This window comes from Lacerta agilis, chromosome 7 (genome assembly GCF_009819535.1).
Source record: "Lacerta agilis isolate rLacAgi1 chromosome 7, rLacAgi1.pri, whole genome shotgun sequence".
In the NCBI taxonomy this organism is placed as follows: domain Eukaryota; kingdom Metazoa; phylum Chordata; class Lepidosauria; order Squamata; family Lacertidae; genus Lacerta; species Lacerta agilis.
In genome coordinates, this window is record NC_046318.1 from 38,751,098 (window position 1) to 38,768,855 (window position 17,758).

The window sequence follows — 17,758 nt, forward strand, 5'->3', positions numbered from 1 at the left end:
GGAAATCAACAATCTGTTTATTGTAATAAAAACTGTGTTTTACATATAGCGATGTTGTCCCAACAAGTATTTTTTTATTCAGCGTAATAGTCAAATGGGGGGGCGGGGTCATGAGGTAATCAAAATAAATTTATATCATAGGTAGAGAAAGGTAAGTATTTAGCTGCACCAGCATCCAGCAACTTGATTCATGCATGCATATCTTGATTCAAAGTGAAGCATCTTGGTGTTCCTTTAGTTCCTCTGGATTAAGGCAATATAAGTGAATCTGATTTAATGTTAGATTCTTGTGGGTTTCCTTTTTTCGGAGTGCTGCTATAAACATGTACACATAGAAAAACAATGTCACAATTATTAAGTTCTTTCACAATGATGCAACTATCTGTCAATAATAATGGCCATGAGCTATATCAGATTTATCATCTATACTCACATAGTATATTGAGCTGTCTGAATCCCTCTGCCATACAATGTGGTGTTTACATGCATGGTGTTGCAAGCCAAGATTGCAACTTCATTCTTTATGAGGCTTGTGCATAAATGAGCAGAAACATTATTTTCAAAAGCCTCAAGTACCACCTCAAGTAGCTCCCATGCAATGCTGTCATATACAGAAAGTACGGGTTTTACCAAAGTTTTATGTTGAATCATATTCATTTGTTTATATTCACAGGATCTAGATGCAAAAATAGGTTTCCACATCAACTTCAAAGACTAGATAGTGGCTGGTTTATATGCCATGGTAAACCAAACTGTAGCTTACCAGGCGTATGTGAAAATGCTGGCTCCCAGAGAGGAGCTTGCACTCACTAGCTCAGCACAGAAATGTTTGACTTACCGTGTCATCAAACTCAGGATTGTATTTAAGCTCTCTCCTTCATCATGGTCTGTAGCCCAAAAAAACTTTTATCTTAGCTGTCATGATACACCAAACTAAAAAGACAGAGAGCTTTGCACTGAGACCTAGTTCGGCCCAGTGTCATTTGTGAACAGGGTCAATGTCTTCTACTATAGATGTCAGTCTGGTTGTTTATGTGTTGCAAATAAGTTCTGTATTTGGAATCAAAAAAATTGTGTCTAGATTTTCTGTTTATGTTGATCTTCCCTGGTGTCTTCTGTTCGGGAGTCGCCGATTTTAGTCCTTGCGTTTTGTAGCATATACGTTTGTGGTGAAAGACATCAATTGATAATCCAAGCAGCAAAATTATTATAAAAATGTTTTTGGTGGCATAAGTGTTATGTTTTCATAAGAACAACAATAGGGGTAGGGATGGGAATCTGTAATTACTACTGTCTTGTCATGTACTAAAAATTAACTTTCCCTTAGAATGTGTTCATCTAATAAACATTACTAATTAGTATTTTTACATATGTAGTTAATAACCGTTATACTAATATTTTATCACTAGTGCACTATTAAGTTGATTATTAACAGTTCACATTTATGAGCCCATAGTAAATTAATGTTTCTAATATTGTCATGCAATATATTTCTTATAAAAATAACAGTTATGTTTTCACTAATTTGTCTTGCTTTGTCCTTCTTTATAGAGAGCTATTGCGAAATTTGCTTCTGCCATTTTAGCCTTGCCAAAGTCTATTATTAAACTGCCCAAAACTATTCTTCAGTATTTAATCAGAGCTGCAAAGGTATTTGATGTTCCATACCATGTAGAATGTGATCTCATCCCATACTATTCTGGCATAGGGTATCCCTTTTCTGCATTTTCCCTCTTAATATGAACTTTGTGAGGACTTAATGAGAGTCAAGGATTTGGTATGTATAAGATTTAAAAAACTAAATCATACAAGGAAATAGAACTCATTTTAACGGTGATCCCAGAGAGAAAATGCAGACACATCTTGGCATAATCTTGGCATTTCTGCCTAAGCTGTGTTGAGAGGATTCCATGGGTTGCATGCATTTATAAGTAGTGGGTCAAATGCTGACCCTGTTTAAATTGCTGAATTGTATTTAAAAATAAAAAGGTTCAGGATTTCCTCTGGCATGGTAATCTTTCTCAGAAAGCTGGTAAAACCTTAAAATATTGCAGTTAAGGATGCTTACCCTTCACACTTCCTGTCCATGTGCATCATCATTCTGGTATCAGTAATCCATTAGCCTGTCTTGGGACTTCCTTTAGTACTATTTGTGATGCTATGCATAATGTATACAGTATGTCACTTATGTGCAAGACGCACTAAAAACATTTTGAATTCACTATAAGAGTTCAAATCCAATGAGCTTGCTTGTAGGCTTTAGTGCTGAAATACAGAGCAAGAAGAAGTTAATGTACCTTATTGTTTAAATTTAACTGTTTACATATAAAAGTAGCATTTTTTTCAACATTTTCATTACTAGTTGCAACTAGTCCTCCTCAAAACTATCTACAGTAACAAAATCTCAGAATCAATTGAACAAATGCTTGGAATTTCCATAGCAACTGCTGACTATATAACAGCTGTTGAACTGCACCAGATGCAATGAATATTGATATTCAAAATTATATATCTCCATATTTGTTTTCACTAGAACAATGTTTGGCAAAATTTATGAATTTTATTTATTTATTATTGGCTTTTTATTCTGCCCTCTCAGGAACTCAGTGAATCTCAAACTTTAGCTATTGGTTTGGGTCCAAAGAATCATGAGCAGCAAAGCAGCCCATTCTGTTCATGGAATGCTGTTTTCCTGCCAGGTCTGCCTCAGTACAGCCCCTACCAGTCCCCAAAAAGTCAATTATGAAGATCAGGGAACCCACAGGAATGGTGTGCGTAATACCACAAAGGCTGCAGATAGGGGAAGAAATCATATGACATCGTGAATCTGACTTACATGAACAGGTTTTCCTGATTGCAAAAGACATCTCTGGATCCAGGCATTAATATATTTTAGTACAGCAATAGCAGCTGTATTATGCATTACTTATTACCATAAACCAAGTTAGTGCCTCAAACAGAAAGGAGACAGGCACTCTCCCCACCATCTGTTAGTAACCTTCCATATTCACTGTTAAAAAGCAGGTGGCTTAATGTTTTACAGATAATATCTTAATAAAGTACCAAGGTGATTTCTGTACATCAGAACTGTGAGAAACGAATGAAATAAAAGCATTTCCAATAATGGCCCATTCCAGCTTCCCTGAGACAGTTTGTGCATGCTTGTGTTGGTAGTGGTAATGCTTTGAATCTGTCTGTTTCTCTCTCCCCTGCCCTTTACATGTGCATGTTTGCTTGTTCCTTGGCTGTAGCTATTCTTTAATTAATGAAATGCATCAATGATGCAGTGCCAACAAAACATGGTTTTCATTTTGTGATGAAAACCATACAGACAAAATCACAACATCTTTTGTCTCAAACTGCTATCATACAGTACATTTTTTGTTCTTTTCAGCCATATCTTTGGGTGTTGGGGGGGAAATGCACAATATGTGACAGTATAGCATTACGAATTCTCATTGTGTTCCTACTTTAAAAGATGCCATCAACCAATTTGCTAAGAGAGATTGAAACATTTTACAAACAATGGATAAAGTTTAATGTTCTTATTGTATTGGAATACTGATTATTATTTGAGGCTAGTTGCAGGAAATGGTTCATATGTAAATTATATGTAAATGCATTTCCAGAGTTCAGAACATAGTTTTTGTGGATTCATATGAAACTCACATGAATCCATCGTTCTGTTCAAATGTTTTAGTTTGTTTAGCAAACAAAAATAGCACAAAAATTTCAAACTTTCATTGAAATGTTTGGATAGCAATTAAGGATTGATTGATTGAATTAAGAATGTTTGCTTAAACTGACAAACCTACATTTTTTCATCAAATATATATTGCATTTCTATTTACTTACTGAGGAACTTGGAATAAATTGGTTTTTCCCTCCAGTTCGTTTATCAGGCCTGGATTACTGATCCTAAAACTGCCCTCCGACAGAGGCGCAAAGAGAAAAAAAAGTTTGGGAAAGAAAGGAGACAAAGGCGGAAAGGATCTGGGGAAGGTACGTATGCTTCTGTAATTTTGTCAGTTATTTCTTGTAAACACAAATCTTTCCTCTGTTTATTGGTGGGGGACCACAACTCAGTGATTCAGCTACATGCCTTGCATATGGAAGGTCCCAGGTAAATTCCATAACATCTGCAGTCACAAAAGAACCAGATAGTGGGTAATGGAAAAGACCTCTACCTGAGTAGCCATATTAACACAACAATTACCCTTTCATGTGTGGCAGGAAAAATGAAATAGTGATTTATTTTTACCTAGTTTCTCCTTGCTGGCTTACTACTATAGGCAGATATAATAGGCAAAACATTGGTCCCGTTCAGACGCAACCATTTCAGTTCATCAAACCATGCTTTCTTGGACCAGGAACAAGGTGTTTGCTTGCATACTCTCTCCTTCTTTTACTCAGTACCTCCTAATTTGTTGAACCATAGTTTCACCTGAAGTCCAAACGAATAAAATATGTTGTTCGAGTTACTGCTACAAACCAGGACATCAAACTGGAGATATTAGGGATGAGGTGCACCTCACATGACCCTTCAGTGTGAGCCCTGCATGAGGGTTTCCATTTCCACAAAGGGCTTCTCCCCCTGCACTAATGGGGTCTTAAAGGTGCTTGATGACCATTTCTAAAGACCACAGAGACTGTTGCTAACGCCAGCCTCTTGGGTAACCCCAGTCAAATATTCCCACAACAGCTGCTATGGGCAATCTGCCCTCTGAACTCCGAAGCTGCTTTGGTTGCACTTCTGGCTGCTTGGACAGTTTAGTCAACTTTAAAAACTTGCTTGTGTAACTTTCTTCTGGTAATGACAGTTCTCTTTCTCAAGCTCTGGGAGGAAGACCTTTCATTGCCTACAGACAGCCACCCAATCTTAAACAACTCCTCACCCACAATAATACAACAACAGGACTCAACATGGACACTGGTACCAGAGCCTGCAATAAACCCAGATGCCAACTTTGCTGCCACATACACCTGGACAACACCATTACTGTCCCCAACAACATCAAACATACCATCTCAGGACTATTTAATTGCTCATCTTCTAACATTGTGTATGCCATCAAATGCCAAGTGCCCTTCAGCTCTCTATATTGGACAAACAGGCCAAACACTACGCCAAAGGATAAATGGACATAATGACATCAGGAATCACAAGACAGAGAAACCAGTAGGAAAACACTTCAATCTCCCAGGACATTCTATACAAGATCTCAAAATAGCTGTCTTATTACAAAAGAATTTCAGAAATAGACTGGAAAGAGAAGTTGCTGAACTGCAACTTATTACCAAACTTAAAACCATGGAGAGACCTGGTCTGAACAAAGATATTGGATTCTTATCTCATTATACATGATACAGCTATTTTTAGCCATTTCACCCCTTGCTTTTTCCTGTAAGACCAATTGCAGTCATTAACAGTCGTCAACAGGTTTACCACACCTATCAGCCAATCATCCATACCCACCACCCTTCTGAGTAATACTCCTCCCCACCCTCTCACTATATATAAGGGTCTGGTGACTTCTGTTTCAGTGTATCTGAAGAAGTGTGCATGCACACGAAAGCTCATACCAAGAACAAACTTAGTTGGTCTTTAAGGTGCTACTGGAAGGATTTTTTTTATTTTTTATTTTGTTTCTTCTGGTAAGACCTTTACACAGGGCAGCCTCTCCTACAAAATCACCATCTCACCTTCTCTGCTCTTCACCAGGCAAGTATGAATAAGGCTGGTTGGCACAGACATATAAAGGCTATAAAATAAGAATTCCCTGTATGTCAATATCCAGATTTGGGGCAAGTACTCTTTTGTGAGAGAGCCCCAGCAGAGATTTAAAATCCCATCTTCCCTAAGCATAGAAAAAGACCACACATTTGGTAAGCAAAAAATTGTTTACTTACAAACTCTCCAAAGGTCAGATTCATATGCCTTTCCATAGAAGCAATCAGAAAACATAGGCAATTAAACAGTTACAGTGGTGAAGTTCCTAAATTATTGATATAGGAACACAAGAAAGGCATGTTAGAAACATGCGGCTCAGCTGCAGCAACTAGTTTAGCCTTTCCATATGCTGAGCTTCTTAGGTAAACTGAGGTACAACAATGGGCTAGATTACCTTTCTTCCAAAGAAAGGGGGAGTGAAATAGCTAAGCCTGGCAGGACAGCTTACTCTATGGCATCAACCCCTTCATGCATTAATTAATCTTAACCATATATCCCACAAATAACTAAGTATTAATATTCAGACCTCAGCTTTCCACTCATTTCCCCCCCAGTCTTGTCCTCATACTTCCTTCATCCATTATCTTTTCAACTTCACAACCGACCATATTCAACTCTCTTCCTGACAGTTAACTCCCCAATGACAAGAACCTCCACACAGAGTCTGCTGTCCCACACAAATCATAATGAATTCACCTGATCCAGGTCCCGCCTAATACATTCTGGAAGTTACAATCTCTCTCCTTCACAGTCACCAAAAAGCTACTGCTAAACGGGCTTGTAACATAGTAACAGGACACGGCTTCAAACCTTGACAGTTACAAAGAAATCACAGAATATTTTTTCCCCTTCAAACACACATTACTGTTGCAAGGAAGGATATAGTGGAGGGTGACCGGAAAATGGGTTACAGTGGATGCTCAGGTTGAGAACGTGATCCGTGCGTGAGGCATGTTCGCAACCCACAGCGTCCGTAACCTGCAGCGCTGCATCTGCGCACATGTGTGACACAATTTGCCGCTTCTGCGCGTGCACAAAGCATGATTGCCAAAACCCAGAAGTAACCCATTCCGGTACTTCCGGGTTCGGCATGTCTGTAACCTGAAAATGTGCAACTGGCAGCATGACTGTATTTTTAATTTGGGAAGGAGAGAGGTGGTAAAGAATAAATCCAAATGCTAGCTGGCCAAGCAATATTAAGGTGCTGAACTCCACATCATTGTCTCAATTAAAGCAGAATAAAATCACTCATGGGCTATATCTCCAGTTAGTTTGAATATAATTATTAGAGAGCACTGTAGAATTTGAGGTTACTAAGCTGCAGCTCACTATATATTTCCATCATTTTTGGTTGAATAATTCAGATCTGTGAAAAACTTTTGCTCATTTCTTTAATGTTGATTTGTCAGTTGGTATAGATGTGGAGTGTGAAGAAAGAGAGGAACCTGTCAAAAAGAAGTCCTCAGACGGACCCGGTAAGCAAAGATGCAAGAAAGGTATTCTTTTATCTTCTGATTAGACAGTACAACAGTGTGTTAAATAAAGGCAAGCCAAGAAATTCTATGTCTGGTGTGCTGTATAATTTCTTCACAATTATATATCGACATTCACCACTCTACTAGCACAAGTGATAATCCTATTAAAGCCATAAAGACTCAGAGGTCAGCAAACAATTACACTGACTAGTAATGAAGCAGAATAATTCTGGTTCAAATGATCGGCCAATAATTTGGCTCCCTAAACTAGAAATGCCAGAAAAAGTGCTATCTTGTATAAGTCTACTCAAAAGAAAGTTGCATGAAGGTCAACAGAGCTTACTTTCAGGTAATTGAATAGAGGTAGCGGTCAGAGAGTTACAATGATTTCTTGGGGGCTAGATTTTCTTCATTCAAAAATATTTGTTACTGTGGTGGTTGCTTATGTACTAAATCTCTTTTTTTTCTTGTTTCCTGCCCCCAGATAACATTATCAAAAGAATATATAATATTTTGAAGTTTACCTGGGTTCTGTTTCTGGCAACAATAGACAGTTTTACAGCTTGGCTCAATTCAATTTCAAGAGAGCACATTGATATTTCCACTGTGCTAAGAATCGAAAGGTGCATGCTTACTAGAGAAATCAAAAAGGTAAACTATTTTTTTCTAGATACTTGTCAGGATCTGGAGTCAGGTGTAGATCAGCAATTAAAAAACCACCAGTGTCAGTGAAGTTAACTCTTTATTCAAGAAACCAAAACAGCACAGACTAGTGATCCCAGCCTCTTGCCCCAATGAGGCAGTTGTGAGGTCTTGCCCCAATGAGGCAGTTGTGAGGACTGAAGGTTCCCACCTTCCCACAGCTGCCTAAGTCCTCTGTTCTCCAAGTTTTTTTTTCATCAAGCAATCCGATACTGCATCTGCACACAACCCATCTCTCCTCTGCTCTTTTCATTTCTCTCTCTGTTCTGGGAAGGAGGGAGGGGAGCTGGTCGCAGGAGGAGAGGGAGACTCACTGGATTCTTCAGCAGCCTGAATCATCTCTGTCTCCTGGCCCCGCTCCTCTCCAGCCTCTGAATCAGGACTGCTCTCTGTCACATCCTCGTCCTGCTCACTAAACCCTGTTGCCTCTTCAGCTTCTGACACCTCCTTCTCCCAGTCTGTTCCCTCTTCTCCCTCTGACCACTCAACATCATCATCCCACCACCAGTCCCCTGGCTCAGCCTCCTTCCCCTGGGGGTTCCCTGGGGGGTTCCCCAGCTGGTGCCTCCCACCATTCCTCTGCATCCAGCCAGTCCTTGACAATATTTGTAGGAGCAGCTTTAGAGTTTAGCAACTGTGGTATTTCCTTATTTTTTTAAATGTTTTGGATGCATGATGTATATTAACAAAGACCTGCTAATTTTAGCTTTTTGCTATAATTGAGGATGGAAGAAACCTTATGAATAGCATGGTAAGGCAGAAAGAATGAAACACTTCTATGGTATAGTTCTGAGACTCCTCAGTTTTTTATATGCTGCACAATTCTCACTAGTTTGCACCAAATAAATCGCCAGATCTCAGAGATTATTGGCAGACCCTACTTAAACTTCTAAATTCTATCCCTTCCTTTTTAGGGGAATGTTCCAACTCGAGAGAGTATCCATATGTATTATCAGAACCATATAATGAAACTTTCTAGGGAATCAGGATTGGATGAAATTTATGAACCTGGACAGGCTGAGAGGACAGAAAGTCTAGAATCGGCAGTATCTCGTGACAGCGAATCCAGGTATTTTGTTTAAAATAAACAGTAATTCAATTAATGCATATAGGATGATATCCAACATTATTCAAGTGGAGGACCAATGGATTTCCTATTCTGTGCCTCCCACCCCATTCCCAAGTCTGTGCCAGATGGTCCAGCCAGATTTTGGAGGTGCACAGAGATGGCATGGTGGGTAGAGAGGAGAGAAGAGAAAGAAGAAGTCCTGTTTTTCTAAAAGAAGTCTGACCTAGTGGGAGGACACAAGTAGCTATCTTCTATGGGTGATAATATGTGACAAGGGTAGTATAAGTAGCACCTCTGTTTGAGCTATTTGTTTTCTTCATGTTAAAGATTTATGAAAGCAAAAAAACAGTTGCACATCATCCACATTTTTTTAACATTAGACCCATTGAAATTAAGGGACCTAACTTTGTCAGGTTTATTAATTTCACTGGGTCTACTCTGAGTAAAACATAGTTGACTGCCACTCCAGGGCTTTTCCAGGTATCATACATATAGTAAGAAGCTGCACATGGTTTACATATTTTGAAAATAAGAAAACTTTCTTTTTAAGTAAAAGTAAAAATGTTTGCATTTTGTTTAATGAATAAAATAAACATTTGTGTACTAACCTATACAGTACGGATTTCTCTGAAAGCAGATTGATTGATTAATAAATAACAGCTCTTGTAGATCTTGTGGGAATAAGTTTGCCTCCTAGTTATATTAACAAAACAGTGCCAAAACAGCCATCTTTAACCAAACTGTCTAGTCTGTCAGACAAAAGGCAAACCTTTCCTAAAGTTACAACACCCAATACCCATTGTATCCAAGAAGCATCTGAGAGTCTGGCAGTGGAATCCTAAGCAGGTTTACTCACGAGCACATTTTTCTTGAGTTAGTGATTGGATTGTCTGAAAACATTGATATTGAGCTTATGCGTATGGATTTTTTCTAATTCCCATCTCACACGTTGAATCTTGACAAGAAGCATGTTCTGCTAGAGATAAGAACAATCCCCATATGTGCTGGAACATATAATAAGCATCTATACTCCAGGTTTCCTGAAGCGACCACTACATTAACAGTTATATGCAACAATGCATATAACTGCATAAAAACATGTATACAATTACGTTGCAGAAATGCTGCACTGCATTGGGCTGTTATACATATTATACATATAATATTCATATTTATTCCAGACAATTTTCATATAATTAGCTGAGCTTCTTTAAAATTACACAAGCCAGTTAGACGCAAGAAATTCCAGTAAAGCTTGGTAGGATTGGAACCCTAAAATTCTGGGTATAAATCTGTTTCAAACTCAGTTGTTCCTCTGAGTTACTCCCTAGCAAATCAATTTAGGATTGCAACCTGAGCCACTCTATGTGATTTTGCAGGCTGTAACCTGTAACTGTGTGACAAAATGGCTGAAAGCCGTATGCCTTCACACTATGGTTTCCCATTTAACTACTATTGATTCTGTGTGATTATCAAAACATTGTTTTGAATAAGAACCAGTGCATAATGGAAGCTCAGTATCTCCACTCAAAACCTTGTCTGTGTCTCTGTGTAGTGCATGGCTAGCCTGCATGGTTACTATTGAACCACTTCAGGATGCTGTTGGTATATAACACTGTTTTTGTAACTGTTTGCACTGCTAGCTGCTGCACTGAAGCAACCACACTGTTGTTGTCAAGGCAGTCAACCCTTGATGATTTAGATGGACCAGACCCTATCCCTAAAACAAGTGAGCGTGCGCGTCCTAGGCTTCGTAAAATGTACAGCATGGATATGTCCTCCTCATCTGCTGACAGTGGCAGTATGGTGTCAAGGTGCTTAACCCATGCATGCTTTGTTCATTCATTTACCCTGACCATTGTAAATTTTGGCACTGTGGATTTTGCCAGCACAGGTGTGTTTTGTCTGTGTTTTGTATGTATGTAGGTGTGCATGAGTACTTAGTAGAAGCTTATTTGTCTTGTTTAGGCTCATACCAATATTTCTACATTTGTTTGGGGCTTTCTGTCTTTTTAGTAGTCCCCGTTTGATCTTATACTTTTGGTCTCAAGTTTCTAAATTAGATACCTATTTATTGATCTGTTCATTTTAGCTGAGAGCTTAGAGTGCTGCCTTCAGCTCCTGGTTCAGACAGAATCCTGGTTAGCCTTAGCCACAGCAAATATAATTGCTGGCCAAAAAAAACCACACAACCCAACCACAAAACCATAGGTAAGGCAGAAAGAGGCAATTCATTCTTAAGAGGAGAAAAGATGGGGAGGATATGACACATAACACCATGGCCTGTTCCCAGTCTTTAACTGTGGTTGAGTTTGTCTTCACTGGCTTAACATTAAAATTTAGCAATAGAACATGATTTGAACACATCAGTGTTTAATTTGTGAAATAAGAAATTGACAAAATAATATTGTTCCCCCTGTTCTTGACAGTGAGGCTACCCAAGTCACCATGCTGTATTCTCGTCAGGGGACAGCAGAAACTATTGAAGAAGTTGAAGGGGAGGACCATGAAGGAGGAGAAGAAGAAGAGGAGGAGGAGGAGAAAGGGGTAGATACTGCATTGAGGCAGGAGCATGACATGGAAGTTTATTGCATAGATTCTGAAGGAGCTGCATATACTTCTGATACAGATATACCATCCTATTCTGGTTTGGATGGCATTGCTGAACCCCCTCCTTCCTACAGCAAAGCTGTGAGCTTGGAGCTTTTCCCCTTAGATAGTTCCCAAGATGGTTCCTCTGTCAAAAACCATATGATGGTGAGCCCAGATGAAAATCAGTCTGACAAACCAGAAGATTCTATACTTCCTCCTTTGACGCATGAGCTTACTGCAAGTGAACTACTTCTAAACAAGTAAGAATCATAAAATAATTTCCCCACAGGCATGTAAAATAATGTGAATTCATTATGTTACAAAAATTTTTTACCGGTATATTGTAATGATACTCAAGTTATTTAAGTGAATTGCAGTAAATTCACTGATGACCAGATCATTCTGATTACATTAGTTTTGTGCTGCTTCATGTGATGATTTCAGTTTATGGCACTTATACCCTGGCCTTCCTTTCAGGAGATTACAGTAGCAGGCATGTGGTACTCAGTAGTCTCTCATTGGGGCACTGGCCATGGCTGGACCTGCTTAACTTCAAAAATAGAACTATGTCATGTGCTTTCAGATCAAGAATTTTTTGATAACATTTCCTTTACTTTTCACAGATGTAAGACAGAATTAGACTTATTTGCAATGGGATGCAATGATTTTGCATGCCATGAACATTGAGCAAGAACTTCGTTAGAATTTACTGGGGGGTAGTCATTTGCACATTGTAAAATTGTTACATGAAAGGCACAGTGAACGCCACACGTGTTTCACCATATGTGCCCATGGTGTATACCTGATGGGAAACTGCGGCTAATTATGACATTCTATGGCAAATACACACCCCAAGAAACACAGTAGAAATTAAATAAAAAATTGTCCAGTAACACCTTAGAGACCAACTAAGTTTGTTCTGGGTATTAGCTTTGACAATTTTTTATTTTGACTGCATTGAACCAATACAACTACCTACCTGACCCAAGAAACACAGATTGCATTTTAAAGAAAAAAACTGATTTGAAACTCTTTATATGCAAATATTCTAACTTTGGAAAAGGCCTGGATGCTGAACCTCATCTCTCAAAAAATTTGGGTGAGATTATGAAACTTACTTTACATGTGCCCAAGGAGATATTTTGTTTCCTTTGAAACACCCCACCCCACTGCACTGAGAAATAACACCTTCTTTTGAAATAAATGTGTGGTTAATGAAACTCTATGCTTGACTTTTGATAGCCTGCACATCAGTTGCAAAGCAGGGCTCGTGAGGTGTCTGGTCTTACGAGATTTCTGAGGGCCAAATACAGAGGCTCCATTGGAGGGCTGCATTCAGCCTCTCAGGCCTGAGGTTCCTCACATCTCTAGTGTGGCTGGTAAAGAAACACATCTAAAGCTGGGTATTGGAAACTTGTTTGCATGGTTCTTTGTTAAGTAGAAATATATTATTTGTTGTTACTTACAGATTATTCTGCAGTAATTAAAATATTGGCACATCAAGTTATGTGATCTAACTTTGTCCCCACAGAATGTTTCAAGATGAGGAACTGGATGAGTCAGAAAAATTCTACTCTACTCAGCCTCGTTTTTTGCTGCTAATTTATGCTTTGTATAATACCCTTGTGGCCCGTTCAGAAATGGTGTGTTTTTTTGTAATTATTCTTAATCACATGATCTCTGCCTCCATGATTACCCTTGTGCTTCCTATTCTTATATTCCTTTGGGCCATGCTTTCCGTCCCGAGGCCTAGCAAACGTTTTTGGATGACAGCTATAGTCTACACTGAGGTATGCTGATATTCTAATGATAATTTCTCATTTTTATGGAATGTTACCAAATTTTCAGTGATTAACATGAAGCTATTTTTCATCTTTATCTTTTTTCTCTTTTTTTGCACAGGTAACAATTGTTATAAAATATTTTTTCCAGTTTGGCTTCTTCCCTTGGAATAAGCAACTAGAACTAAACAAGGACAAGCCTTACCATCCTCCCAATATTATTGGTGTTGAGAAGAAAGAGGGTTATGTTCACTATGACCTCGTTCAACTACTTGCTTTGTTTTTTCATCGATCCATTTTAAAGGTATTTTGGAATTTAAAGATGTATTTCATTGTTTTTAAACTTAGATTTTTGTATAGAATGATGTGACTTCCTATCATAACTGAATTGCTGCTGTCTTAATTTCTGATTTAAAGTTATAGCATGGATTGCTTATAACCTTTTGTGAGCAAACAGCTACAGGGTTTGGCCCTAAAGCTTGTTTACAATGCTGTTGCATGCCTTTTCAACCATAACTAGCTCCACATATCTTGATTAGGGCTGTGGTATTGAAGAATGCCTGAACTAAAACACCTCTCATTTTAGAAGTAATGAACCAGCACACACAGTTATAATGAAGTATTTCAGTAGCTTTATTCTTTAAATATGGTGCACAAGAGATTGGGTGACTTGAAGATAAGAATGTGTACCATTAGCATGTGTATTTTATAAGGAGAAGGAATCCCAACAATAGCCAATTTTAAAATATAATTTTAAATATAATTGCTTAACTTTATCTACTTTTAGTGTCATGGATTGTGGGATGAAGATGATGGAGGAGAAAACTACAGCAGCAAAGGTGACTCTGATGATGAGTCAGTTGAGTCGGACAGGAGAGGTTCTGCTGGCTCTTTGACATCAGTCAATTTGGCAGCATCTGTTGAATCCATACATGTTCACTTCCCAGAGCAGCAGACTGCCATCCGTAGGAAAAGTTCAAGTAGTGGCTCACAGCTTTCTCACAGATCCAGCTTCTCTTCACACCGTTCAAAAAGAGGTATGCATTTGGTCCACGACCAAGACTCTAAAACAGAATGTGGCATTACACATTGTACTTGCTTAGTCATTGATTTCTTGCCAATGGCAGGAAACACATTCTACTCTGCTTCCGCCCTCCACTGAAGCAGCCACAGGGGAGAAGGGAGAAGGAGACAGGGCAAGGCAAGGCAAGCAGAGAAGGCAAGTAAGGATTCTTTAAATTAAAGGCTAGAACAAGTGAGAGAGGCTACAGTCGGGGGGGGAAACACACTGAGGCAAAAGACAAGCGGAGAGAGATGAGGAGGTTGGTCAGAAGGTGCAGGAGGAAAAATGGAGGGACTGCCAAGCTGCACAAGAGGGAGGGGGAAATGGGGCAGCTGCAAGACTCACAGAGGAAAAGAAAACTCACAAATACTGGAGGGGTATATGAACTGGCCCAAGGATACATGACAGTTTGGATGGAGGCAGGAGTGAACTGAACTATGGGAGCTAAGATGGAGATGTTACCCAGCCTGATGACTTCTACAGGCAATGGAAAGCTACCTTTCAGATAATTATCAATGGAACTTTTTAGATCCTGCTTGTTCTTGCCTACCATTGTTTCAGCATGCCACAGTCTTCAAAGTTTTGACCTTGCTATGGACGTCGGTTGGTTGCCCAGGGGGCCTGGTAGGAATTTTATCCACTTGGCAAATTGGCTGCAGCCTCGTGGTTTTCACCTACCGCATAGCAAATCGTCACTTTACGTGTATTGGTGGTTAGGCACTGGAATGTGTGTGGTGAGTGGGAGGAGAGGTAGTTGCCATCACCTACCCCTCCCCTTAGTGGGTATTCCGTTAAAGGGATCCGGGGGTCGTGGATCCTGTCTGATGCCCTGATGGTGGCTAAGGCCCTGGCACAATCCCCGGTAACATCAGGGGGAGCTTCCAGTTGTATTTGCATCAACAAGCTCCACCCACTGGTTGTTAACCCTCAGTTGACTTCCCGCTGAGCGGGGTGGGGTTATGTATAGTTCGTCTGGTCCAGTACCTAAGCCAATACCTCTCACATGCTGTAACCAATAAAGTTGTGGCCCTCATTAGCCCATTAACCTAAATACATGAGTTCTTGAGTTTTATTTCTCTCTAAGCGGGTGGCGGGTCCTCGACTCACAACTGTGGTTTATTTAAAATCAGAATTTGATCTTCTCCTTACGGGTTCAAAGTTGGAGAGGGATTACCTCTGAACCATGCCAAAACTCTGTGCTTAGTACCTACCATAATCCAGGGTTTAAAATTGATGTATCACTCTGTAATTTCTCCCCCCCCCCCAAACTGTATTCTCAGGAAGTACCAGCACACGGAACAGCAGTCAAAAAGGAAGCAGTGTGCTGAGCATAAAACAAAAATCAAGAAAAGAACTTCTCATGGACAAGCTGCGGGAACAACTTATCATAGCTAAGGCATTTACCATTAAAAAGTGAGCAATTAAAGTTTGTATCAGTTTAAATGAAGTGAGGAATTGATTCTGCAGTGCTCTGGGTAGGATTTTTAGAAGATTGCAATTCCATAAAAGGCTAATATCTGAAGGTTTAGTAACAAAGCACTATGCAGTCCTCAGGCTCCAAGTAACAGTTTTACCAGTGCACTGATTCTCTCTTTGTTCATCTTCATATTCTCCCACATTGTATCTTGTGTGCTTTTTCACTTGTCCTAAATGTTCTAGAGCAGGAGAGGGGAACCTTTTTCAGCTTGAGGGCCACAGTCCCTTCTGAGCAACCTTCCAAGGGCCACATGTCAGCGGTGGGAAAGACCAGAAACAATATTTGGCAGAGCAAAACAATGGGCTTTCTACACACACATACACTGTTCTCCCCTGAACAATCAAACTGCATTATAAAAGTTCAAGGACACATCCAAGTCAATCGAAAACACTCAATGAAGGTGTGAAGTACAATGGCTGAGGGGTGTGGCCTGGGGAGAATACCAAGGACCAGAGAGAGAGAGAGAGAGGCCTGAGTTGTTACCTGCATTCTCTACACCTAGGAATGGGAAAGAGCGCAATGCAAACCAGACCTGCAGGCTCACTTGGTTTTCTCCCTCATATGGGACCGAAGGGCCATCATGGGCCCACGTCTGACTTCATGTATTTTGTAGTTATCCCTAAGCAAATGTATACGTTCTTGGGAATAGTAAATTAAATTGCATAGTTCTTTACATAAAGTTATTTGTAAGACTGTATTTTCTGTTATTTCAGGACCCTTCAGGTATATGTGCCCATCAAACAGTTTTTCTACAATCTTATCCACCCAGATTACAGTGCTGTGACTGATGTTTATGTCCTGATGTTCCTTGCTGATACTGTCGACTTCATTATCATTGTGTTTGGATTCTGGGCTTTTGGGGTATGTTATAAGGAATTTGCTGTATTTGGATTTTTTTTTCTTTCCATAAATGACTATCTCTTGTGACAAATGCTCCCTGTACCTTATTGCTCCTGTTTTTCTTTGCAGAAACACTCTGCAGCAGCAGATATCACCTCTTCATTATCAGAGGACCAAGTGCCAAGTGCATTCTTAGTGATGGTGCTAATTCAGTTTGGAACCATGGTAGTAGATCGGGCACTGTATCTAAGAAAGACTGTCATGGGAAAAGTCATCTTCCAGGTCATACTTGTTTTTGGTATACACTTTTGGATGTTCTTTATCTTGCCTGGAGTGACAGAAAGGTACGTTTGGTTTAAAAATAATAATATTAATATTATGCTTTTAATTTAGCAGTGATTTAGTCTACTGCCTTAAAAATGTGATCAAAGTATGTGTGTGTATCTATATTCATTTTCTCTCATCTATTTTATGTTGCAGGAAATTTAGCCAAAATATTGTTGCACAACTTTGGTATTTTGTGAAATGTGTTTATTTTGGCTTATCGGCATATCAGATACGTTGTGGCTACCCAACTCGTGTACTTGGCAATTTCCTCACAAAAAGTTACAATTACGTAAATCTCTTCTTATTTCAGGGGTGAGTATGGATATTTCTTTTCAGTCACAATTTTTTAAAGCTATAGTGACATTCATAGGCTGCCTTTACCCACGAATAGGGTCTTCAAGAGTGGCATACAACTTTTAATACATATTTGAGTTATTCAGTATGATTTGATAATCATCAGTGCATCATCAGTGGCCACAGAGCTTCTGCATGACATGAAATTTTAAATCTCCTTTGTGCAGTCAAAGCAACTAGTCATGTTGGGTTAGAACCCATGAATGATCAAAAACGTAACTAATCTTTTAGAACTCCCAAAATTTAACCAAAACAATAAAAAATCAGCACATAAATCACCTGAAATCTTAAATGCTACAACATACTTGATTTAAATTCTTCAGTTAAAACAGAACCTTTACCTGTGA

At 39.2% G+C, this 17,758-nt stretch overlaps 1 protein-coding gene and 1 long non-coding RNA gene across 3 annotated transcripts in view; one reads left to right on the forward strand and one right to left on the reverse strand.

Moving 5' to 3' along the window:
• PIEZO2 (piezo type mechanosensitive ion channel component 2) overlaps window positions 1-17,758 on the forward strand; it is a 207,668-nt gene that overhangs the window by 178,265 nt on the left and 11,645 nt on the right. The window contains exons 33-46 of one of the 2 annotated variants that reach the window (XM_033154879.1): window positions 1,552-1,650; window positions 3,891-4,002; window positions 7,141-7,227; window positions 7,691-7,857; window positions 8,823-8,977; window positions 10,621-10,791; window positions 11,407-11,829; window positions 13,101-13,359; window positions 13,472-13,654; window positions 14,138-14,387; window positions 15,694-15,826; window positions 16,604-16,751; window positions 16,860-17,074; window positions 17,211-17,369. In XM_033154879.1, the coding sequence (XP_033010770.1) occupies window positions 1,552-1,650; window positions 3,891-4,002; window positions 7,141-7,227; window positions 7,691-7,857; window positions 8,823-8,977; window positions 10,621-10,791; window positions 11,407-11,829; window positions 13,101-13,359; window positions 13,472-13,654; window positions 14,138-14,387; window positions 15,694-15,826; window positions 16,604-16,751; window positions 16,860-17,074; window positions 17,211-17,369 (2,561 nt within the window). Of the gene's footprint in view, window positions 1-1,551; window positions 1,651-3,890; window positions 4,003-7,140; window positions 7,228-7,690; window positions 7,858-8,822; window positions 8,978-10,620; window positions 10,792-11,406; window positions 11,830-13,100; window positions 13,360-13,471; window positions 13,655-14,137; window positions 14,388-15,693; window positions 15,827-16,603; window positions 16,752-16,859; window positions 17,075-17,210; window positions 17,370-17,758 lie in introns of those variants that run through there. The other variant, XR_004427021.1, reaches the window with a different exon arrangement.
• On the reverse strand, window positions 63-3,936 carry LOC117049863. The gene is made up of 3 exons (XR_004427024.1): window positions 3,856-3,936; window positions 2,069-2,265; window positions 63-315 (listed from the first exon to the last, which is right to left on the reverse strand). It is a non-coding gene; the product is annotated as an uncharacterized LOC117049863 (long non-coding RNA).